The 25,197-nt window shown below is 44.5% G+C and overlaps 1 protein-coding gene across 1 annotated transcript in view; it reads right to left on the bottom strand.

The window, feature by feature from the left end:
* Positions 1 to 215: 215 nt before the first annotated feature.
* The window catches only part of SPDYC (speedy/RINGO cell cycle regulator family member C), a 35,779-nt gene continuing 10,797 nt past the window's right edge, over positions 216 to 25,197 (bottom strand). Inside the window, exons 4-8 of the mRNA XM_078766256.1 lie at positions 13,800 to 13,885; positions 12,724 to 12,892; positions 10,894 to 11,218; positions 964 to 1,036; positions 216 to 315 (exon numbers count right to left, since the gene is read on the bottom strand). Of these exons, the coding sequence (XP_078622382.1) occupies positions 216 to 315; positions 964 to 1,036; positions 10,894 to 11,218; positions 12,724 to 12,892; positions 13,800 to 13,885 (753 nt within the window). The remainder of the gene's footprint in view (positions 316 to 963; positions 1,037 to 10,893; positions 11,219 to 12,723; positions 12,893 to 13,799; positions 13,886 to 25,197) is intronic.

The raw sequence follows: 25,197 nt of genomic DNA, 5'->3' as shown, positions 1-25,197 counted from the left end.
TACTGCCACGTCATAGACAATGAAAAACATACGAGGGCGTGTTGAAAAGTAATGCCTCCGATACTATTTCTCCAAAAGAGGTAAAGATATTCTAATGAAACAAAGCGCAGTCTGCACATTAGTCCTTCTTGCCACTGGGTGCGAAGTTTCGTGATTTTGACACTACATGTCTCAATGCTATGTTAGGCAAGAGGGTAGAGGGCAGCATGGCATTGTTAGCTATATGCAGCATGAAGTGCTGGAGATGAGAGTTGGGATGACTGGCTGGAGATGAGGTGACTGGACATGACTGGAGATGCATGCACTATTATGATCCTGAAAGTAAGAGAAGGTCAATGGAGTAGCACGACCAAGGATCACCTGGACTTGGCTCCGTCAGATTTTCAACTCTCCCCCAAAAATAAAGAACATCTTCATGGAGAACATCTTTCTTATGACGATGATGTCAAGGCCATTGTGACGCGCTGGTTCTATCAGCAGGACACCCAGTTCTATCGAGACAGCATCACAAAACCACTTGAAATGTGTGGAATGCAGTGGTGATCATGTTGAGAAATAAATATGCACAGTGGTGGAATAAAGATCGATGTTAGTATCTGTCTTTGTTTCATTGGAATATCTTTACCTGTTTGGAGAAAAAGAATAAGAGGCTTTTAACACGCCCTCGTATTTTCTTTTTAAACGTAGTGGAGATAAATCAAACATGCTGCTAATATAACCAGCAAGTGGCAATTTGTAACAATTATTACAATGATGCCATTAGTTAAATTATAATCATGGCTTGGGTCAATAGCACGTGCTTTGTTAATGTCTGAATAGCCACACTGTTGCTTGGTATGACACTATAACAGCAAAAACGAAGATCTAAATTAAAACAAAGTTGTTACAGAACTTTCTGCACATTACATTAAATATTTTCTGGAAAGGATCTTAATGGATGATGACACAAGGCCACAATATTACATCTCGTTTCCAGCAAACCACCTCAGTGTACTTTCAAATTCTTCACAAGCCAAAGAGGCATGGTGTTTGAATCCTGAGGATAATATATGAGAGAAAATGTAAAAAAAATAACAAAAAAACAGTTGTTTCTTCAAAGCATTGCTGGCAATCACAAGGGGTAATGAAAAAAGTTATACGAACGAGAAACTCAAAATGGTCCAAAATACGTCAAAGTCGTTTTTTCATTCTACAAATGTTTCTTGTAAATCTCACATCTGAAGCTGATCAAGCATCAATCAGTAAGAAAATAGATATCTGTATTTTTTTGTTCATATTTATACCATTTTGACGCATCTTGGACTATAACTAATATCTTGTTCGTCGAACGTTTTCAATGCCTCACATACATCAATAAATGATTAATAAATAAAAATGGATTCACTACTGTCATGATTTGATTGACAACTTGTGCAAGTTTTGCATGTTCTCAGAATCTAGCAAACATAATATAATCAAGCATTTGATAATATTCGTCAATTATAGCAACATGACTCCAATATGTCAAATGCATTTGAATACAGCATGAAAACTAATCATAAGGACAGGGGCAACCCATCGACAGGGATCAGCAAAGTAAAGCAAAACAACAGGTTTAGCTCCATCACATTTCATTTTCTCTTATCCCTACAGAATGTAATTTCTTATGCAATACAATTTTAACCAAACGAATTCAAATCATATTCAATTGGTTTTGAATGATTTTAATGAAACATTCAATCGAAATTTACCAAGGGGTGGCAAAACAGCTAAACACTTTTGTAGTAGATTAAAATAAAAGAAATATGGTTAAAAGCAAGACTTAACCATCCAGAGGTGAGAACAATGAATGTATAAAACAAGATGTGTGCATAACCTTCAGAAGGTATTCACACCCCTTGACCTTTTCACATTTTGTTGTGTTACAGCCTGAATTTAAAATGGATTACATTGAGATATTTTGTCACTGATCTACACATAATACCCCATAATGTCAAAGTGCAATGAATATGATTTTTTTTTTACAAATTTGTACAAATTAATTTAAAATGAAAAGCTGAAATGTCTTGAGTCATTAAGTCTTAAACCCCTTCGCTGTGATACTCCAAACTGAGCTCAAGTGCATCCAATTTCCTTTTATCATCATTGAGGTGTCTCTACAACTTCATTGGAGTCCACCTGTGGCCAATTAAATCCATTGGACATTCTTTAGAAACAAACACACCTTTCTATATAACAGTTGACAGTGCATGTCAGAGCAGCAACCCTACCAGGAAGACCAAGATAAACGTTAGGTAGGAGGTTGTCGACAGCGACTGCTCAGGGCAGTAATACCATTCAGACTTTAAAGCGTTAAAGTGGCGTTCAGAACCATCTTACACTCTCTGTGGCAGGATTGCTGATCTTACTTTCTGTCTCACTCAAACTATAGCTACCTGGCTCGCTTTAATCTCTCTGTCTCACAAACAAACATCATACACTTTTCATCATACACTTTTCTTACTCATTTTCACTACTCAGCTTTACATTCTCTCTCTTTTATTTCCTCAAAACTCTTTGACCATTCTCTCTTTCTTCATTTTTATATCAATGCAGCTCTTTTATTTAAGGCCAGGCCTCGATGAGGACCATATATTCCGTGACTGGAGCCTTCAACATTAAAAAAAAAAAAACTCTCCGTAAAGCTCCAAATGGCATTGTGAGGAGGCATAGATCCGGGGAAGGATATAAAACAATTTCTTAGAGTGTTGAAAGTTCCCAAGAGCACAATGAGCTCCATCAGTGGGAAATGGAAAGAATATGGAACTACCCAAACTCTTCCTAGAGCTGGCCGTCTGACCAAACTGAGCAACCGGACAAGAAGGACCTCAGTCACAGAGGTGAACAAGAACCCAATGACCACTCTGACATAACTACAGAGTTCCTTGGCTGAGAAGGGAGAACCTGCTAGAAGGACAACAGTCACTGCAGCACTTCACAAATCTTGGCTTTATGGGAGGGTGGCCAGAGGGAAGCCACTCCTGAAAAAAAGGCACATGACAGTACACCTGGAGCACAAAGGCACATGACAGTACAATATTTACCTAGAGCAAAACCAAAAAAGACATGCGAAAGACTCAGAGCATGAGGCAAAATATTCTGTGATCTGATGAGATGAAAATTGAACTCTTTGGACTCAATGCAAAACGCTACTTCTGGTGGAAACCGAGCCCAGCTCATCGCCCATCTAACACCATCCCGACCGTGAAAGCATGGTAGTAGCAGAATCATGCCATGTGGATGCTTTTCAGCAGCAGGGACTGGGAGACCTGTAAGGATAGAGGGAACAATTAATGGAGCCAAATACAGGCAAAGCCTTGTGGAGCACATGATTCAGAATGCAAAAGACCATATACTGTGGTGAAGACTTACGTTGCAAAAAGACAATGACCCCAAGCATACAGGCAAAGCACCACTGGACTGTCTTCAGAACAAAAATGTGAAAGTCCTTAAGTGGCCCAGCCAAAGCCCAGACTTGAATCCTATTGAGAATCTGTGGAAAGACTTGAAGATTGCTGTTCACCAATGCTTCCCATCCAACTTGTCAGAGCTTGGGCAAATTTGCAAGGAAGAATGGGAGAAACTCCCCAAATCCAGATGTGCAAAGCTGATACAGACATACCCGAGAAGACTCGAAGCTGTAATTACTGTCAAAGGTGCATCTACGAAGTATTGACTTGGGATTGAATACTTATTGACTTGAGACATTTCAGATTTCCATTTTTTTTTGTATACAGAATCGAGGCCCGCATAAGAGCTAACTCATTAAACATGAAAACATGCACAGACACATAAAACATGCAATGAAGGGAGCAGGAGACAAGAGGGGGAGAGAGAGGGAAGCACACAAGCACAACAACAGAAGAGAACAGGGATGTCGGTAGATCTGTGGAAGGGGGAGGGCTGGGGGAGGAGGGAGGGGTACACGTTAAAAAGCAAATGAACACTTCTAGGAATTTCAGGAAATAAGTTGGGGATTGAAAGAGGCGGATTTGGGGTGTTTTAACGGGGGTAGAAAAGATCAAGGTTTTGGATGGGGGAAGATAAGAGATGGTGTTGAACAGCTGTTTTAAAGACATGGAGGGAGGAGAGGGATTGAAGAGAGTGTGGGAGTCTGTTCCAAAGGCGGGAGAAAAGAGGAATGTTATTAATTATTTGTTTAATTATTATTCATTATTTAGTAAAAATTTGTATAAATAAATAAATTAAGAATCCACTTTGACATTATGGGGTACTTCTTATGTGTAGATCAGTGACAAAAAATATCTCAATTTAATCCATTGTAAATTCAGGCTGTAACACAAGAAAACGTGAAAAACGTCAAGGGGTGTAAATACTTTCTGAAGGCACTGTATGAAAAGTGATACTTTTGCCAAATCAATGGTGGTGCCATTGCAAATCCCCACACTTCCCACCTTAAGCAAAATTGAAAGATGGCAAAAAGTCCCCATCCCCTGGGGAAAAACCATTACACAGTTCATGCATTCCACAATGTTGATTGGATATACAAAGTTTCATTTAAAAAGTTTTTTAAATGTGCTCCTAATTGCATTTTTTTGGTATTTGACATTTTGACCTTGCCATTGCGGACGGGGCCGAAAATGATACTGCTCTTGCACCTTCGTACCATGTGGTGGTCATAACTACCTTGTTTGGTGAATTTCTGCCCACCAGTTTAGGAGATAGCATGACTGACAGACAAATGGAGCCGATTACAATATTCCCCGGTTTTTTTTTTTAAAGCATGGGGATTATAAGACAACTGTGGATGTGAACTGCAAATTGATGAAGAAAATCAAGAATGCACAGCTGGTGAGCATGAGCCTACATGCAAGTATTTCATATTTAATCGCATCAAACCACCTCAATTAGACCACCATTGAATTGAAAGGCCAACTAGAAAGCATCTGAAAATGCAAAGCCCGTCCACGTCGGTTTGTATTCGCACATCTTCTTCTTCTTTCATATGCTCAAAATAACAAAAACATTTTAAAAAATACAAAATGCAAATTGATGATTTTATGCAGCCGTGACCTTTGAGCTTTAGATCTAAAAAAAACAAAAAAAACAATCGACCCCTACCTTTTGATTTGTGAACCAATATGCAAATTCTTTGAATTTCAGGTCAATCGGGTGAAAATTGGCAATTTCATGCAACCTTGACCTTTTGATCTAAAAAACAATTGCTTCTAGCTTTTGATTGGTGAACCAATTCAGTGAGCCAATATGCAGATTCTTAAAATTTCAGATCAATAGGATGAAAATTGATGATTCCATGCAACACTGACCTTTGACCTTTTGATCTAAAAACAATCAGCTTCTAGCTTTTGATTGGTGAACCAATTCAGTGAGCCAATATGCAGATTCTTAAAATTTCAGATCAATCGGATGAAAATTGATGATTCCATGCAACACTGACCTTTGACCTTTTGATCTAAAAACAATCAGCTTCTAGCTTTTGATTGGTGAACCAATTCAGTGAGCCAATATGCAGATGCTTAAAATTTCAGATCAATCGGATGAAAATTGATGATTCCATGCAACACTGACCTTTGACCTTTTGATCTAAAAACAATCAGCTTCTGGCTTTTGATTGGTGAACCAATTCAGTGAGCCAATATGCAGATTCTTAAAATTTCAGATCAATCGGATGAAAATTGATGATTCCATGCAACACTGACCTTTGACCTTTTGATCTAAAAACAATCAGCTTCTAGCTTTTGATTGGTGAACCAATTCAGTGAGCCAATATGCAGATTCTTAAAATTTCAGATCAATCGGATGAAAATTGATGATTCCATGCAACACTGACCTTTGACCTTTTGATCTAAAAACAATCAGCTTCGAGCTTTTGATTGGTGAACCAATTCAGTGAGCCAATATGCAGATTCTTAAAATTTCAGATCAATCGGATGAAAATTGATGATTCCATGCAACACTGACCTTTGACCTTTTGATCTAAAAACAATCAGCTTCTAGCTTTTTATTGGTGAACCAATTCAGTGAGCCAATATGCAGATTCTTAAAATTTCAGATCAATCGGATAAAAATTGATGATTCCATGCAACACTGACCTTTGACCTTTTGATCTAAAAACAATCAGCTTCTAGCTTTTGATTGGTGAACCAATTCAGTGAGCCAACATGCAGATTCTTAAAATTTCAGATCAATCGGATGAAAATTGATGATTCCATGCAACACTGACCTTTGACCTTTTGATCTAAAAACAATCAGCTTCTGGCTTTTGATTGGTGAACCAATTCAGTGAGCCAATATGCAGATTCTTAAAATTTCAGATCAATCGGATGAAAATTGATGATTCCATGCAACACTGACCTTTGACCTTTTGATCTAAAAACAATCAGCTTCTAGCTTTTGATTGGTGAACCAATTCAGTGAGCCAATATGCAGATTCTTAAAATTTCAGATCAATCGGATGAAAATTGATGATTCCATGCAACACTGACCTTTGACCTTTTGATCTAAAAACAATCAGCTTCTAGCTTTTGATTGGTGAACCAATTCAGTGAGCCAATATGCAGATTCTTAAAATTTCAGATCAATCGGATGAAAATTGATGATTCTATGTAACGCTGACATTTGACCTTTTGACCAAATTAATAATTTGCCTTCTCCGTGTAATCATAATCAAATTTTGGTGAAAATTAGATGACAATAACTCAAAAGGTTAAAAAAAAAAAGTGATGGCCCGGACAGACACACACCAACGCAGAAGCGATTGCAAATGAAGAAAATGCTGCTGTACAGGAAACTTAATCTCAGTTAAATGACAACTCAAATAAAGTCAACTTAGAAGCTGAAATATCCCAAAATACATGAAGTAATATACTGTACTATTCATATCATTGGTCTCGTTGACACCTTACCTTAATGGCCAATAGGACTGAGTAGGTGGTGCAATTAGCGGCCACAATATACACGGATGCTGAGAAATGAAACGTTACACATATTACCTACAGATGTATTACGTCAGGTACTTTCACATATCCCCATCCTGCCTGCAAAGCGAAATGGCTGAATTGCATGTACTGCAGCTTGTGATGATGGTGGCCTTCCATATTCACATTTAAATGAACGACACAATGCTGTAGTTAAATAGGAACTATAATGAAAACTCCATGTGATGGAGAGAGACGTGCGGGATGGTAGAGGGAAGCTGCCCTTAATTATATATCTTTCAATCTCAGAAAATCTTGCAATCTCACCCTGACTAACTTGAAGGATCATCAAACTAACCAACCTGTCTATTTCCATTGTTAGCCACAGGAAGAACTACAGTCTCTTGAACTTCTAGGCCTCACAACGAATCATGACCTTCCAGGGCCATCCAAAACCAGCTGCAGACAGGACATCTTCTGTCATTCCAAGAAAAATCAGAACTGCTTACAGACTACAAGGCCTTTGTTAGTAGCTCAATGGAGTGCTGCTCTCCCATATTGGCTGGGGCACCACCATCTCATCCTCCATCCTTACTTGTAATCTTTTCTTCCCCATTTCCCATACCTAACCCAACCTTCTTACTTACAGGTTATTGTTTCCTCTCCTCCTCCTCTTTTCCTGTGAGTTAATTCGCTTCCATGTGTGTCCAAATGTTCCCCAGTGCCTTACTGTCAGTACATTGTCTTTTTACCCAATGTGACCTCACCATTCAGTGAGCCAAGATTTTATATGAAAAAGAAAGCATTAAGAGCAGCAGTGGGGAATGCCACAGTGCATAATGGCATTCAATTGCATGCATATTCCGATAATATTTCAAACTGGAAGGCGCAAGAGGAACAAAAACTAAAATATCAAGAAATTCCATGTGCGGTGTATTGCAGAAAAAAAAGAAAGACATGCAAATGACTGCACGACAATAACGTTTGGCATACAAAACATAGTTTGCGTTAAGGTAGCCAGGCCTGGTGCACAATAAACTAGAACGGCACTCGGTAGTGCACATACCTCCGCCAGGCTGAAGAGGTTACATTTTGTATCCCAATACAACAACAACAGGCATTTTAAGTGCGTTTTCCCTGCGAGAGCGGGGGTTAGCCTTGCGGTCCCCATGACAGTCTTCTCCATTTTGCCCTATTTTCTGCATCTCCCCTTGTTAACCCCCTTGCCCGCATTTCTTCTTCCACCATCTTTAGCCAAGTCTTTCTCGGTCTTCCCTGTCCTCTACTTCCTTCTACATTCATTTCCATCACTCTTCTCAACCAGTCACTTTCATCCTTCCTCAACACATGACCAAACCATCTCAACCCGTTTCTCTTCACAGCATCAATCACAGGCTCTATTCCCATCATCTTTCGCAATTCATCATTTGTCTTCCTCTCAACGATACTCCACACATCCACCGAACCATTCGCATTTCCACCCTTTCCAGCCTTCGTTGCTGCTCTACGTTCATTACCCATATCTCGCTCCCATAAATCATAACACTTCTCACACATGCAGCATACACCTTTCCCTTCAGCTTCAACGACACTCCCCTCCTCGTCAGCACGCCACTCAGTTCCCAAAACTTCTTCCATGCACATCCCACTCTAGCAACCGTTGCCGAGTCTGATCCACCTTCTCCATTCAGCATGTCTCCTAGGTAGCAAAATGGTTTCACACCTTCCAGCTTCATGCCGTCTCCAAGATCCAACTCAACATTTCCTCCATCTGCAGCTCCCTCTGTGCACACCTTACATTTGAATGTAGCTGCCACACTGGTTAATGACCCTCTCAGACCACTGCATTTTTGATGAAACCACTCAGCGCACATTGTACATTGAATGGAGTTCACTGCGACACCCTTCCTGCACACAGCACACGGCCACTTCCCAGTTCTTTCCACCACACCACATGCTTTACCACTTGCCATCACCTTCGTCTTTCCGATATTCACCTTCAGACCTTTTGTCTCCATACATTCCTTCCACTTGTTCATCTTTTCCATCAGTCCATCCATACTTTCTGCAATCAACACCAGATCATCTGCATACAACAACTCCCACGGTAAACCCTCCTTTACGTTCAGAGCCAGCACCTCCATCACAGCTACAAATAGTAGTGGACTTAGTACCGACCCCTGATGCACTCCCACCTTCACCTCAAACTCACCACTGTTCCCGTCCTTCATCCTTACAGCTGTGCGCGCTCTTTTGTACATTGCCATCACTACTCTGATCAACCATTCCTCCACTCCTAACTTCCTCAATGCCCATGTCAATACTTCGCGTGGAACCCTATCGAATGCTTTCTCCAGATCAACAAACCCAAGAAACAACTTCGTCCTCTTCTCCATGTACTTCTCCTGCAACTGCCTCACAATAAAAAGCGCATCTGTCGTTCCTCTTCCTGGCATAAATCCAAACTGCATTTCGTCGATCTTCACTTTCTTCCTTATCCTCCTCTCCAACACCCTTTCCAATACCTTCATTCCATGCTCCAATAACTTTATCGCTCGGTACGAGCCACACTCCAGAGGGTCACCTTTCCCCTTGTATAGAGGGACGAGGGTACTCAGTTCCCAATCCACTGGAATGCGGCCTTCTTTCACCACCAGATTACAGATCTCTGTCATTCTCTCCACACGCCAACTTCCTGCTGCCTTCAACATATCTCCCACAACTCCCGTCGGCCCTCCCGCTTTTCTACTCTTCATTGCTTTTGTCGCTTCCTCAACTTACTTCTCAGTTATCTTCTCTGCCGGTCGTAAAACTGGGTTACTCTCTATGTTGCCATCCCATTCATTCTCTGTATTCAACAGCATTTCCATATATCTTTTCAATCTTCCTTTAATTGTATTTAATTAATTGTATTTAATACATTTTTTATCCAAATGATAGGCCAAATCTGGATCTGAACCAAAATCTAATCGGCTCGTTCTTGTCACCGAACCAAATCATCCACCAAGTTTTGTCATAGCTCGTCAACAACTTTTTGAAATATCGTGCTACATATCGGTTGGCTTAATCTTTCAAAGGTAAAGAATTACTTTAAAAATAAATAAAAATTTCTCGTAACTGGATTCGGATCTTCACCAAAATCGAATTGATTCGTCCTGCTCACACACCCAATCTGTCGAACAAGTTTCATCCGAATTCATTATAACTTTTTGAACTATCGTGCTCACAGACAAACAGAGAGGGAGGGGTGAAACCATAACCTCCGTCCAGTTTCGGTGATGGAGGTAATGAGTATATGGTAAAAATGTGTTCACTGCATGTTTAAAGTGTAGAAACCATTATTTCTGTGGCTATAATGAGCATTTTACCAGAGAGGCCTGGCCGAATCCAGGCTACCAACACCAGTCATAACAGACCAGTCGCCTAAAATTGGGTTGAAAATCTTGTAATACAAGGAATTTTTAAGGTCAGGGCCATTCCTGACGGTGTGGTTTTAATCTCTTGTACCCGTGTTTAACTTCTTGCAACATTGTCATGAAAACCTTTTTGCACTGTCCTTCTTCAAGTCTTGTGAGAGCATAGGATTCTTTAAATTTGTCTGCTGGATCTCATCTGACAGACACTGCATGATTTTATCAGCACATCGGGAAACTAACATTTGCACCTGCATGTTTTGTCAGCACTGAAATTTCCTCTGGGTCTGTCGACGCAGGAGCATCTGTCTTTTTGCTGCATTATTGAGTCAGCTCGCATGATGATGTCAGTATGATGACACAGGCCACCAGCTGTATTATGGCCTGAATGCACTGGGTATCCAGATAAACGTTATCACAAAACTACCTGTGCTCATAGCCAAAGAAGGTGTAAACATAATTTTATGTCGGCCTGTCCTGTCCTATTGGCCATTAAGGAATGTTACATTGGCCTGTCCAACAAGCAAGCAAGATGATAGGTATTCATTTCCATCCCGACCTACCATCTCTGCTGGTTGTGCCCTTAGATTTTGCAACAGAGGATTGGGAGGATGGAAATACGACTCTGTCACAATTAGTCTGATCTGACAGCGGTAAGCCTTGGCTTTTGTCTGAGAGAGTCAGGGTGAAGTCAGAAGAGGATGAACCATCCAGCTCAAGCCAGCTCAAGCAATGATCACAGCACGTGCAATGGTCCTGCCATTGTTCAGGACAGGTATCACACTTGGCTCCAGCTTTATCAAGGCGATTATATAAACGCACTGCACCGCCATGATGAGCTGGACGCTCACGCTTCCAAATATTGTGTTCTGAAGCGATTGCCATCACCTACAACAAAATTAGACCATTGGAAATTATGGATATACACAGCATACACTGATATGAATAAAAAGAATCAACCATAGCTAGCCTGGAGGAAAAAAAGAAACAAAAACGATATATGTAGAGTTAAAAAAAAAAATTATATTCAGAGAGAGATCAGATCCCATTACTGTTGTGGGTACTGGGAAGCAAGTGCTACACCAGCTATTGCTGCAAGCATCCTGACCAAGAGGAAATCCCTGCCACTCATTAACCTGTCTGAGACACCAACAAGTGACACGCACACACACACCACACACACACTTAATTGTACAGTATTGGCTATTCCTAAAATATAATATAATTTAAAGGATTGCTGTAAATGATGTTAATTTCACATCATCCGACATTCAACTATATTTAAATAGCAAACCTCAACATTCCCTTACCTAATGTAAGAACCTTAACCTATAAGCAATTGACTGGTCTTCCGACTGTGGGGCCCGTGCTGCCGGATGGGAGGGCCCGAGCTTTGGCGGACCTGGGTGGGACAGACGGAAGTTTTCTGGGTTTTTCTTACCCTAAAATGCACATAAGGTGCCTGGTACCACGCCGGTCGATGAGACGGCTTCTAAATGCATGGCAGCTTTGGGATCTGAGCTTCCTGAGATCCAATACCGTATTGAATATGGCAGCTTCGAAGGATGAGACCGATGTGGATGAGATTGAGATGGATGGGAGACATGGGTAGTGATTCTTTGCTTGGGCTGGGGGATGGATGCTTCGAGACCAGGGAGGGCTCCGTTTGGTATTGGGGACTTGCGGGTAGAGATGAGAACAGGTGGCGATGACGTGTGCACACGCACGTGCACACACACACAAACAAGTACATGGGTCGTGATTTGCATGTATAAATGCACGATTGTGGTTCATACACGTTTTGTGTGACATGTTATGCTGTGTATTGTATGCACACATATTACACCTTATGTATATACATACATATTATACATATATTATAATGTATACTCACATTATGTGTGACATGCTGTGGAGTATATTGTGTACACACATATTGTGCGTGACATATTACACATATATCACACACACACACACACACACACACACACACACACACACACACACACACACACACACACACGTCTATTGGTTTGTTTCTTTTCTTATAAGTTTCCAATCCATTTCCAAAGTTTCCCCAATATTTAATGTATCACATCCTGAAGACTCAACCACATTATTGGGCCGTTACCACGTTAGCCATGAGGTCCTTGGGATTGAGGCCGAGATTGAGTTATTATATTTTCAGACTAAGAAATTTATTCCCAAGTGCAAAAAAAATTTTTTGAATGGAGTACATATTAAAAGGTGTTATTTTTTGTTCCTTGGCACATTTTTTGTGATAGTTTTCTTTTATGTTTGGAGAAAATCCAACAATGCCCAGAAATGAACTCCCATGAAAGACCAAGAACAACAGGCGTTTGGTTAAATTTTTCATGTTTTTTTTTTTTTACCTCCTCACAGCACGTCCGGCTGACGGCTCCCCGGTATTGCATCTTCTCCCACAGTTTGTCACGCTTTCTCAAAAACCGAGAGAGGGTTTTTCGCCAACAGTCACCAAGAGCCCATGGAAAGATGCCATACTTATAATCTTCATCTTCTTCCATGTCATTAGCCAAATACCTGTACAAATGTTATGCCGTGGTGATGTCATTCCAGTTCCTTTTGCATTTTTATATATTTCATTTTTTAATTCCAACATTAGAAATAAGATTCAATTGCTCAGCCAAGATTGCGATAACAATCCCAAATCATCGACATTTGACTTCCAATGAAGGAAATTTAAAAAAAGGAACAATTGTGTATTAAAATATATATATATATATATCAAAAATAAACATATACTGTATACACATTCCATGAGTTCCCTTACATGAGTACCAATTTGAATTGATTCAAATAGTTTCTTTTAAGAAGTAGGACTGGCAAGTTGGCCTGAACATACGCATATTCACCTCCAAGCTGTCGAGACTGGGTTCGAAACTCGGCACCATCCATAAACTGTCATCCTGGTGTTTCTCAGGCAGGGTGGTTCATTAACGTGTGTGCCATCCCTCGGATGGACCTTAAACTTCCCAAAGATTAGGTGAACTATCGCCGGTCCCATCTGCTGGCTTTATATCTCATGGTGACTGTCGCAAAGATAAGGCGAGCTATCGCGGAACCATGGTCAAATTCCAAATTCCTACCTTAACTACTTCGTCAAACATCAGGCCTGGCCAGCCGGTTCGTGAAAGATTTGGGCAAAACCTCAACCCTCCCCTGCCCATACTCACCCCCCCCCCCCCCCCACCCCCTGGCCAGCCACATAAGAGCGTGTGAATAATTGTGGCCATTAAAGAAAGGATAAGTTCCTTTTAAGAAGTACACGAAGAGATATTACACATTGCGTAAATAACACATTTCCCTGATATATTGTACTTTTTTTTAGCCAACTGGAAAGCTGAAAGGAATAAGAATGCCCATTCACAAAATCATTTGAGAAAAAGAAACAGACATGAGCACCATAAATAAGATATCATTTGCTTACAAGGCGATGAAGAAATTGTTGCGAGTATAATCGTGAAGAAGAAATCCCGCTCTCTTGAAGTAGGTGAAAACCATGGCCAGGAGATACTGAGAAAAACAAAGATCCCAAACTTTCCAAAGAATATATCATATCGTGGTTCATGAACTGAGAGTAACCGGAAGCATACGATTCACATGTGATTTGAGCTGTCTCGCCTGGATTTGATTCCCAAACCTGAATATAAACGGTGTGTTGTGAATATAAACAATATGTGAATATAAACAATATGTATGTTTATACAATATGTGAATGTTGTGAATATGTGAATATAAACCAAGTGTTGTCCAAGCAGGTGCTGCATCAATGAGTATGCTGTCCTTCAGATGGGATGCTAACCTCGAGACCTTTCTACCAGCATTGTTTGCTGGTAGATGTTAAAGTTCCCATGATATCTTCTGCAAAGAGTAGGCGATTATTGCCATCACCCTGAACAGATCCCATATTCCCACATTATTGGGGGCCTAGGGCCTTGACTAATAATCCCATATTCCCACCTGCTATTGACAACTGCTGTTAAGGCAACAGAAAACCACCCAGTGTAATCTTTGCCACAAGACTGCTTTGCAGGAGTGGAACAGGAAAGGAGAGGAAATAATGCTTTACTGTCACCGTTGTGCATTCTTTGTTGCAGCTAGCCATACAACTTTCCTTAAGGGGACCTAGGGCCTTGACTGCTTGTCAGGCTTCACCGATGTCATTTGGGGTGTTGTGCCAATCATACTAAAGTATGCAATTTGGTTTCTGTCTGTCGGTATGACCACAATGCATTTGGTCATTACTTATCCAATTTCCACCACCTCTGCCAGATAGCCAGGGGGTCACATGATGGATGTTGTAGCAACCTAATTTGCACCCCACCCCCTTAACTTATCTTATCCGCCTTGGACAAACTCTGTGTTAAGGTGCACAAATAACTTATTGTGGCATTTCGTGGGGCACACCTACCAGAAAAAAAAATTATAACGGCAAACTAAAATAGTACAACTATAACGACAAAAAATATTATAACGAAAAAATATTATAACGCATTCAGACAATTCTGTCCAACATATGATTACCCCTTTAAACAGTCGCTACTGTTGTTTAACACTAAACTGAAAGAAATGTGGAGGATACTCGACATCTTTGAGGCATTCTATGCTTATTGCATCTCCCACAGACTAATGGAATTGAGCTGTCTCAACTTGCTAGGCCTCTATGTAGGCTGCAATGATATTCAGCAAATAAAAGTGCTCAAATGAGCTTCTAATGTACATGGTGGTCTAAATCCATCAAACACCGATTTCTATGTTCTTCTTGCAGTTCATGAAATTAATAACATTCGTCTCCAACACCAGATTTCACAAATGTCAATCTTCATCCTTTCTTTCTTTTTCACTGTCCATGACACACATCCATTTTTAAAAATGAGACATCGCCTGCCACAAAGCCTTCAAGGCCACTCGAGGTGGGGACTACACAAAGGAAAATGTAGATATTAGACAGATAGGAGGAATCTATTGACATTCATCTTGAATTAAGGGAGGTTAGGATAGAGGGGAAAGCAGGATGCAGGTAAACTCTTCTAGAGTGATGCTGTGTGGGGGAAAAAACAAAAAGAATACCTCATAGTCTTACTCTTTGGGACAGATACAGTGTATGGATGGGAAGAAACTGCCAAATGTGTAGAGTGACTGAAAGTATGCTCAGGTGGAACAACCTGTGATGGACCCTCAGAGCACATTCCATAGTAATATCTGTAAAAAAAAAAAAAAAAGGCTCAAGGAAGCATCAGAGGCAACAACTCCTGTCCCACCAGCATGGCAGCACGTTGCTTGATTCTGTCAAGAAGAGATAGGTGACAGGCTGGAGCACCAGCCAAAATATGGCAATGATATTCCAGGACAGGACGTATAGTGGGGATATAGTGGACAGGATGTATAGTGGACGTCCTAAAATTCTGCTCTGCCGCTCTTTCACACCCTCTCTCTGTTCTCTTCACCCTCTCTTTTGCTCAAGGTCATCTGCCATCATCTTGGAAATCAGCCAACATTACCGCTTTACACAAAAAATGTGCAAAAACAGATCCATGCAACTACAGATCAATCAGCCTGCTCCCAATTATCAGCAAAGTCATGGAATCCATCATTGCTTCGGATATCAAATCCTTCCTCTTCTCCAATGGCTTGATCTCTGATCATCAATTTGGATTCAGACCTGGTCATTCTACTCTGGACATGCTGCTTCTGCTGTCTTAACAATGGATGGAGGTCCTCAATGCCAAACAGGAAATCAGAGCTGTCTCCCTTGACATATCACGTGCCTTCGATGCGGTCTGGCTCACCAAACTCTCCTCCTATGGTATCCATGGAAATCTCCATGCATGGTGTAGTGAAATCGTATTCGTACTGAACCCGGGGTGATGCTCGCTGCACATTGACACCGCTAGGGACGTGACTATAAGACCCGCTGCTGCGAACGGTGCTCCAGAGACTTCTCCTGTGACATGTTACATCGGTAGCCTCGCTAACGGTACGCCTGTATAGAATATCCAGCTTGCTTGCATTGAATGATACTAGGGCATGCCCGTACTATATATATGCCCGTACTATATATCTATCTAAAATTATATCCCCCCCCCCTCTATTTACATGAAATGGTTTGGTTCATTCGCAACGCCAAAGCGAACGGCGAACGGCTTGCGAGTACAGTGACAATCCCCCCCCTCTATTTACATGAATGGTTTGGTCCATTCGCAACGACCACAGAACCCCCCCCTCATGCAATGGTTTGGTCCAAAGCGAACGGCTTCCGGAGTTTGGTAAAGCAATCGCCATCGCGTGCACAAACGCGCAGGAAAGCGAATGAATCGCAAATTCGTTTTTATTAGTGATACGAATTGAATTGGGAGAAATTGGGAGATGAATGAATTGGGAGAAATAATGCGCATAAGAAATCGAATTACGTACCGTAATGGCGGTCAGCCCGTAACGCGCTCAGCTCCGCTCGTCTCACATCGGCCACGCCTACGCAACAAAGCGTTCTGTGATTGGATGCCGGAAAGCGTGCTGCCGGACAGTCGTCACTGTCCGGAAGTTCGCAAATCGCAGTTAGGATGAATCGTTTTAATTTAATCGCAGTTTGAATTCGTTTTAAAACATAGTTTAACGGCAACATAGTTTGCAAACGTGAAATAAATGAATACGCTCTCAAATGTGCCATCCGAGGCAGAGTGTGCCCGCCACGTTCGGCACACGTGATAGCTCGCTGCTCTCTGATTGGTTGAAGCGTTTTTTGGACATATCTCGGTAAGTAATTGTCCGATTAATATGAAACCTTGAAAAGGCACATCCTCGGGTCCCCAGCAATATACCTGGCAAGTTTCAAGTATATCGGACCCGTGGTTGTCGAGAAACAGCGGTCACAGACAAACAAACACACAGACAGACACACACACACACAGAGATTACTGGAATTATAGATAGATGAATGGACCCATGAGATGTCGCATCGTATACTTATTGTGTATTTCTACTTTACAGGATGATGTGATGATCTAAATGCAATTAAACCAACTATTGGACTAAAGTTGTGTGGACCTGATTGGTTTTCCACAACACTTAATTGCATTTAGATCCATGGCTGGCAACAAGACGCTGACGGTGTCCATCTTCAGCGCCGACCCGCAAGCCGCGGATGGTGGCTTGCAGCTGAAGCACTGGCTCAGACAATTGCAGAATCTTTTTGATGAGCCTGAGACCGCACCGACGGCTGCCGCGAAGCTAGCCACTCTCCATGCAAAAATCGACTACCGGGTGTACAACGCTATCGCTCAATGCGCGATGTACGACCTCTCCATCGCCGAGCTCAAACGGCTATACATAAAGGAAAAAAGCCCGGTGTACGCACGCTATTTGTTGCAAACGCGACGCCAGCAACCCAACGATGCGATGGACCACTACGCCCAGGAGCTCCGGCAGCTTTTGCTGGACAGCGTCAGGGAGCCACGGACTCCCGCGCAGGCTCAGGATGATCGTCTTTTAGATGCCTTCATTGCAGGGGTCTCCTCCCAGGAACTAAGGCTCAAACTCTTGGAGAAGACCGACCTGACCTTCGCTACGGCACTCGAGCAAGCGCCAGTATACACCGAAGCGCGGATGCAATCGAACACCTATGATCGCACGCGCCTTTTGGCGGGCACCACACTACACGCCCGGCCGGAGAGTGCTACCGCCGAGGACGCGGATCCGCTCGCTGAACTCCGGGATGCTCCGGAGGAAGATCCAGCACTGACGGCTGCCGTTACGACCAGACCCAAGGCCTTGCGCGGGGCCGCATGCTTTTTCTGTGGGGGGCCACGTCATGCCCGGGTCGTGTGTCCGGCACGAGACGCTATATGCCATTTGTGCTCGCTAAAGGGACATTACGCGAAAGTGTGCAGGAAAACGGCACGCGGCTCGCGGCTCATTGACTCGCGCAGTCGCGGTCGCGCGGGCGCAGCGACCTTGAATGGGCTCATTGCGGAGCCCGCGCCGAGCCGAGCCCGACACACGGCGCCTTACCCGACTTCGAAGGGGAGGGCCCCTCTCTGCGGACCCCTGGGCGCTCAGACGTCCTTGGCGGGCATCACCGGACAGCCACCACCGTCTCATTCTCCATCGGGCACAAAGGCCGTGTCCTTGGCCAAACTCCGGGCCACGCAAGGGGCTTTGAAACCTCGCCAAGCCCCAGCGGAACGTACTCCTCGAGTCGTCCACGAGCTAACAGCGGCCCACGCCCCGACAAAGGAGATAAGGGAGCTTTCAAATACTACGGAGGCCTTTTGCTGCCAAAAATGGCAAAAGGCGATTTCGAATACTACGGAAGCCTTTTTCTGCCAAAAATGTCAAAAGGCGATTTCGGATACTACGGAGGCCTTTTTCTGCCAAAAGTGTCAAAAGGCGATTTCAAATACTACGGAGGCCTTTTCTCGTCAGAATTGTCAGATTTTGAATCGCGAAACACCGGAATGCTGGGGAAAGCCCTCTGATGACGATAATGGATTCCCCATGGTCAACGCAGACTCTGGCCACGACCGCAAAACTGCTGCTGGCGTAGGATCCACCCGCGAGGCTGGTCCGATCCATTCGGGGGGCTCAGTCCCGCTCCCAGCAGCCTCGTCTGGCCTGGCTCAAGCCCTTATTCCCCTCATGGTTGAAGGCCATTGTGTTCGGGCCTTGGTGGATACAGGATCTACGGATAGTTTTATCGACCAGCGACTTGTGCTCAGGCATGGATGGCGGATCTGGCGGTCTACGAGACGAATCTTCATGGCTTCCCAGGGGCTTCGGCTCAGCACGAAGGGGGAATGCCGATTGAAACTCGTGCTAAAGGGACGGGTTTTCCCTGATGTACACCTTATGGTTTTGCCCACATTATGTGCTGATATTCTGTTAGGACACGATTTTCTTAAGCTGCATGGACGTCTGGTAATGGAGTTTGGTGGGCCTGACACTCTTGTTGTGGGGGCGGACGACACGCTTGCGGTGTGCGCCCTAGCGCAAATGGACGTCCAGCCGCTTTCGCTGTTCCCCAATCTAACCTCCGACTGCACCCCTGTCGCGGTAAAATCACGACGCTACTCTCGCGCTGACATGCAATTCATTGCGGACGAAACGGCTCAGCTCTTGAAAGACGGCATCATAGAACCTAGTAGGTCGCCGTGGCGCGCCCAGGTCTTGGTGGTGTGCAGCGAGGCCCATCGCAGACGCATGGTAATCGACTATTCCCAAACGATTAACCACTTTACACAGCTGGATGCCTACGCCCTTCCGGGGATGGACGCGCTAGTGCAACAGGTGTCCCAGTATTCGGTCTATAGCACTCTCGATCTCCGTAGTGCGTACCACCAGATCCCTATCTCTAGGGCGGATCGTATCTATACCGCATTTGAGTCGGGGCAGCGGTTGTACCAATTTACGCGATTGCCTTTTGGGGTAACGAACGGGGTCACTTGTTTCCAGAGGGTCATGGATGACCTCGTTGCGCGGGAGCACTTAACCGATGTTTTCGTCTACCTCGATAATCTTACGGTTTGTGGATATGACCAAGGGCACCATGATGCTAATCTGAAGCGCTTCCTCGAGGTCGCGCAGCGGTATCACTTAACTATGAACGAGGATAAGTGCCAATACTCCCTACGCACGATAGATCTTCTGGGGTACACCGTGACCCATGGCCCTGTCGCTCCGGATAAGGAGCGTCTGCGACCTTTGCTCGACATGGCCCCTCCCTGCGATCGGGCATCCCTGAAGCGCGACCTTGGGCTGTTCGCCCATTACTCCAAATGGGTGCAAAGTTTCTCCGCGAAACTTCGCCCCCTTGTGGCCTGCGACACCTTCCCCCTGAGTTCGGCCGCATTGACGGCCTTTGAAGGCCTTAAGACCGACATCGCCCGAGCCGCTGTGGCGACAATCGACGAGAGCGGCTCGTTCGTCCTCGAAAGTGACGCCTCGGATCAGGCCATCGCGGCGACCCTCTCCCAAGGGGGGCGTCCCGTGACTTTCTTTTCACGGACTCTTACCACCGCTGAGCGGAGGCACTCGTCCGTTGAAAAGGAAGCATATGCGATCGTCGAGTCTATTCGGCGATGGCGCCCGTACCTACTCGGGCGGAGCTTCCAAATCATCATGGACCAGCAAAGCGTTGCGTTCATGTACGACACCTTACACGCCCAGCGCATTAAGAACGAGAAAATCACTCGCTGGCGTATCGAACTCGCCGACTTCTGTTACACCATCAAATATCGCCCGGGGAAGGATAACCAGGCCGCCGATGCCTTATCACGACCGGCTACATGTGCTGGTATCACCTCTTTGGAGGGCCTACGGGTGCTGCATGCCACTGCGGGCCATCCCGGCATAACGCGTTTCGCTCATTTTGTGCGGAGTGGGAATCTCCCATACTCGGTTGACGATATCCGCCGTATCTGTCGCGACTGCGCTATCTGCGCGGAAATCAAACCGCGTTTCTATAACCCTCCCATGGGGACTCTGGTGAAGGCTACACGCCCGTGGGAACGCTTGGCGATGGATTTCAAGGGCCCATTGCCGGTGTCGAGCGGCTCTCGCTAGCTGCTCACTATCGTTGATGAGTACTCGCGATTCCACTTTGCTTATACGTGCGCGGACATGACTGCTGCCACGGTGATGCGATGCTTACAGAACTTGTTCTCAATGTTCGGTTACCCGGCCTATGTCCATACCGACCGGGGTGCGGTCTTCTTGTCTCAGGAGGTGCGCGGCTATCTGCTCCAAAATAACATTGCGTCTAGTTACACCACGCCGTACAGACCCCAGGCTAATGGGCAGATCGAACGCTTCAACGGGATTATCTGGAGGGCCGTCATGCTCCACCTCCGGACCCTCGGCCGGGGCCTCGATAAATGGGCTTGGTCGCTACCTGCGGCGTTGAACTCGATCAGGGCTCTCCTGAGTACGGCAACCAACCAAACTCCCCACGAGCGACTTTTCCACCACCCCAGGAGCTCGGGGTTTATACGGTCTTTGCCCAGTTGGCTCGCTGGGCCCGGGCCGGCCTACCTTAAACGGGCGGTTCGCGCGAGCAAGTACGACCCCCTAGTGGACAAAGTGCAGATTCTCCAGGCTAATCCTGAGCATGCTCGTGTGATGACGGCTGATGGCCGTGAGACTACTGTCTCCGTCCGTCACCTTGCCCCTTGCGGGGTCGACGACCTAAGTAGGGAATCGGACGAACCGATCGAACCCATCTATGAGTCTATGGCCTCTCCCGACGCTCCCATCGCCGAAAGTCTACCGACCCTCCCCTCGCCGAGACTACCTGGGCCCGACGACTTGGAGTTACCCCCTTCGTCACCCGACCCTGTTGGCGCCTCTGACGCCGGGGACACAGGGATACGTGATGCCGTACCCGGGGAATTTCGGACGCGTGCTGGCAGAGAAATTCGCCGCCCGGCCCGATACGGTTGGGTCGACTGATATTCCGCACCCTATTCGTGCTGACGCTCACTCGCTTTTAGCCGCGCGGCCGTATAATTCTGACAGGGGGGGTGAATGTAGTGAAATCGTATTCGTACTGAACCCGGGGTGATGCTCGCTGCACGTTGACACCGCTAGGGGCGTGACTATAAGACCCGCTGCTGCGAACGGTGCTCCAGAGACTTCTCCTGTGACATGTTACATCGGTAGCCTCGCTAACGGTACGCGTGTATAGAATATCCAGCTTGCTTGCATTGAATGATATGAATGGACCCATGAGATGTCGCATCGTATACTTATTGTGTATTTCTACTTTACAGGATGATGTGATGATCTAAATGCAATTAAACCAACTATTGGACTAAAGTTGTGTGGACCTGATTGGTTTTCCACAACACATGGCATGCGGACTTCCTCTCTAGTCGTAGTCAACGTGTGGCCCTGAATGGATTTCTCTCATCTCCCCTTCCTGTTCTGGCTGGAGTTCCCCAAGGTAGTGTTCTGGGCCCTGTGCTATTTCTGGTCTTCATCAATGATCTCTCCGACTCTCTGGAAAATCCTCTCTATCTCTTTCCTGATGACTCCACTCTCTGCCGCTCCATACCTCATCCCTCAGAACGGCAGTCTGCAGCATCCTCACTCTCTGCAGACCTGGACAAAATCACAGACTGGTCAAAGAAGTGGAACATGTCTTTCAATCACAGACTGGTCAAACAAGTGGAACCCGATGTCCCTGCTCTCAAATATTGTACTTGTGTGCTTCCCTCTCTCTCCCCATCTTGTCTCCCGCTCCCTTTATCTTATGTTTTATGTGTCAGTTTGTGTTTTTGTGATTAATGTCAGCTCTTACACGAGCCTCGATCTTGCATAGAAAAAAAAGAAGAAAAAAAGGGGGGGTTAACAAGGGGAGATACAGAAAATACTGGGCATCCTCCGTTGTGCGAAGTCCTTCCTTGGCACACCTGAGCTCCTCACCACATACAAGGCTTTCATCCGCAGCTCAATGGAATACTGCTCTCCCCTCTGGGCTGGTGTTCTTGCCTGACACCTAGCTCAGCTTCACGCTGTTGAAACCAAAGCTTTCAGAATCATTTGAATTTCCCCACGATGAAGCTGATTCTGAGGGTCTTTCACTCACTCGCCATAGGCAGGTTAGTGGTCTTTCTGTCTTCTACCGACTCCTCTCCGGCCTAGCTCACCCCAGCTCTGTCTGTGCTATGTCCCCCAAATATTCCTACAGGTCGCACAAGATCTGTCAGCAACCCTCTTCTGGTGAAACTGCCAAAATCAAGACTCTCTGCTCACCTTCACTCTTTCATTCCTCGTTTCTCCCACCTCTGGAACAAACTCCTTCACTCTCTTCAATCTCACTCCTCCCTCCAGGTCTTTAAAACAGCTGTTCACCACAATCTCTTATCTTCCCCCATCCAAAACTTTGATCTTTTCTACCCCCATTAATTTCACTTCAGATCCACCTTTTTGAAATATCGACTTCCTCCCTTGAAGTTCCAGCAGTGTCCATGTGTTTTATACCTTTCCCACCCCCCCACCCCCACCTTCCCATGCGTCCTTCCCCCAAGCCCTCTCCCTCCCCCAGATCTCCCGATGTCCCTGTTCTATACTGTTGTACTTGTGTGCTTCCCCCTCTCTCCCCACCCTCTCTCCCCATCTTGTCTCCCACTCCCTTTATTACAGTCACGTGAAAAAGTAAGTACACCCCATGTAAAGTTTTGACTTTTTCAACATATTTCAACATACAGGTATTTGATCTTCATTTCAACAATATTAATAGATAAAGGTGAGATAATATAACAAATATCATGAAACATTTACATTTTGTAGTCCATTGTATAATTTAAATAAACATAAATGCAAATTTCGCATGTGGAAAAAGTAAGTACACCCTTGGCTCTAATAGGTGGTATTGCCCCCTTTGGCAGAAACAACCTCAAGTAGGCGTTTCTTATAACTGTCTTCCAGTCTCTGACATCGACTGGGAGAAATTTTTGCCCACTCCTCCATGCAGAATTCTTTCAGCTGTGCGATGTTTGAGGGGTTTCTTGCATGCACAGCTCGTTTCAAATCCCCCCACAACATCTCGAAGGGATTTAGATCCGGGCTTTGACTTGGCCATTCCAGAACCCTCCATTTCTTTCTTTTCAGCCATTCCTTGGTGGATTTACTGGTATGTTTAGGGTCATTGTCATGTTGCAAGGTCCACCTTCGGTTGAGCTTCAACTTTCCGACAGATGGCCTCACATTATCCTCAAGCACCCTCTGGTACAATGAAGAATACATAGTGGATTCTACGATGGTGAGCTGCACAGGCCCTGATGCAGCAAAGCTGCCCCAAACCATAATATTTCCACCACCATGCTTTACAGTTGGTATCAGGTTATTGTGGTCAAATGCTGTCTTTGGTTTTCGCCAAATATGTTTTCTGGTACTGTGGCCAAATAGCTCTACCTTTGACTTATCTGTCCAGAGCAAATTGTTCCAGAAGTGCTGGTCTTTGCCTCGGTGTTCATTGGCAAACTTTAGTCTTGCCCTGATGTTCTTTCTGGACAGCAAAGGTTTCCTCCTGGCACACCTCCCATGTAGATCAAATTTGTGCAGCCTCTTTCTAATGGTAGACTCGTGCACTTTGACATCAACAGTGGCAAGAGCTACCTGTAGGTCCTGTGTTGACATTCTGGGGTTCTTAAGAGACTTCTTTCAGCATCTTGCGGTCTGCTCTCGGGCTGAACTTCTTAAGAGACTTCTTTCAGCATCTTGCGGTCTGCTCTCGGGCTGAACTTACTGGGGCGGCCTGGCCTGAACAAGTTGGCAGTTGTTTGGAATCTTCTCCACTTGTAGATGATCTTCCGGACAGTCGAATGATTGATTTCAAATTGTTTGGCGATCTTTTTAAATCCCTTCCCAGACTCGTAGGCATCTATAACCTTCTTTCTGAAGGCCCCAGAGAGCTCTTTTGGTCTAGGCATGGTGATGCCGCACACTTCAACAACAAAGAGCAAACCAAACTAAATGTCTGAGGTTTAAATAAGACAGGTTCCTCCAAGATCCTCTCTAACGATGTTCTAATCATTTGCACCTGAGCTGGTGCACTTGAATCAAATTTTAGGTGTTTGAAGTTGCGATAAATGTAGGGGTGTACTTACTTTTTCCACATGCGAAATTTGCATTTATGTTTATTTAAATTATACAATGGACTACAAAATGTAAATGTTTCATGATATTTGTTATATTATATCACCTTTATCTATCAATATTGTTGAAATGAAGATCAAATAGCTGTATGTTGAAATATGTTGAAAAAGTCAAAACTTTACATGGGGTGTACTTACTTTTTCACGTGACTGCATATGCTTTTTATGTGTCCG

The sequence above is a fragment of the Myxine glutinosa genome, chromosome 12, assembly GCF_964187855.1.
Source record: "Myxine glutinosa chromosome 12, kmMyxGlut1.1, whole genome shotgun sequence".
Classification (NCBI taxonomy): Eukaryota; Metazoa; Chordata; class Myxini; order Myxiniformes; family Myxinidae; genus Myxine; species Myxine glutinosa.
The sequence above is the reverse complement of the archived record's forward strand: the minus strand, read 5'-3'. Positions and strand labels throughout refer to the sequence as shown.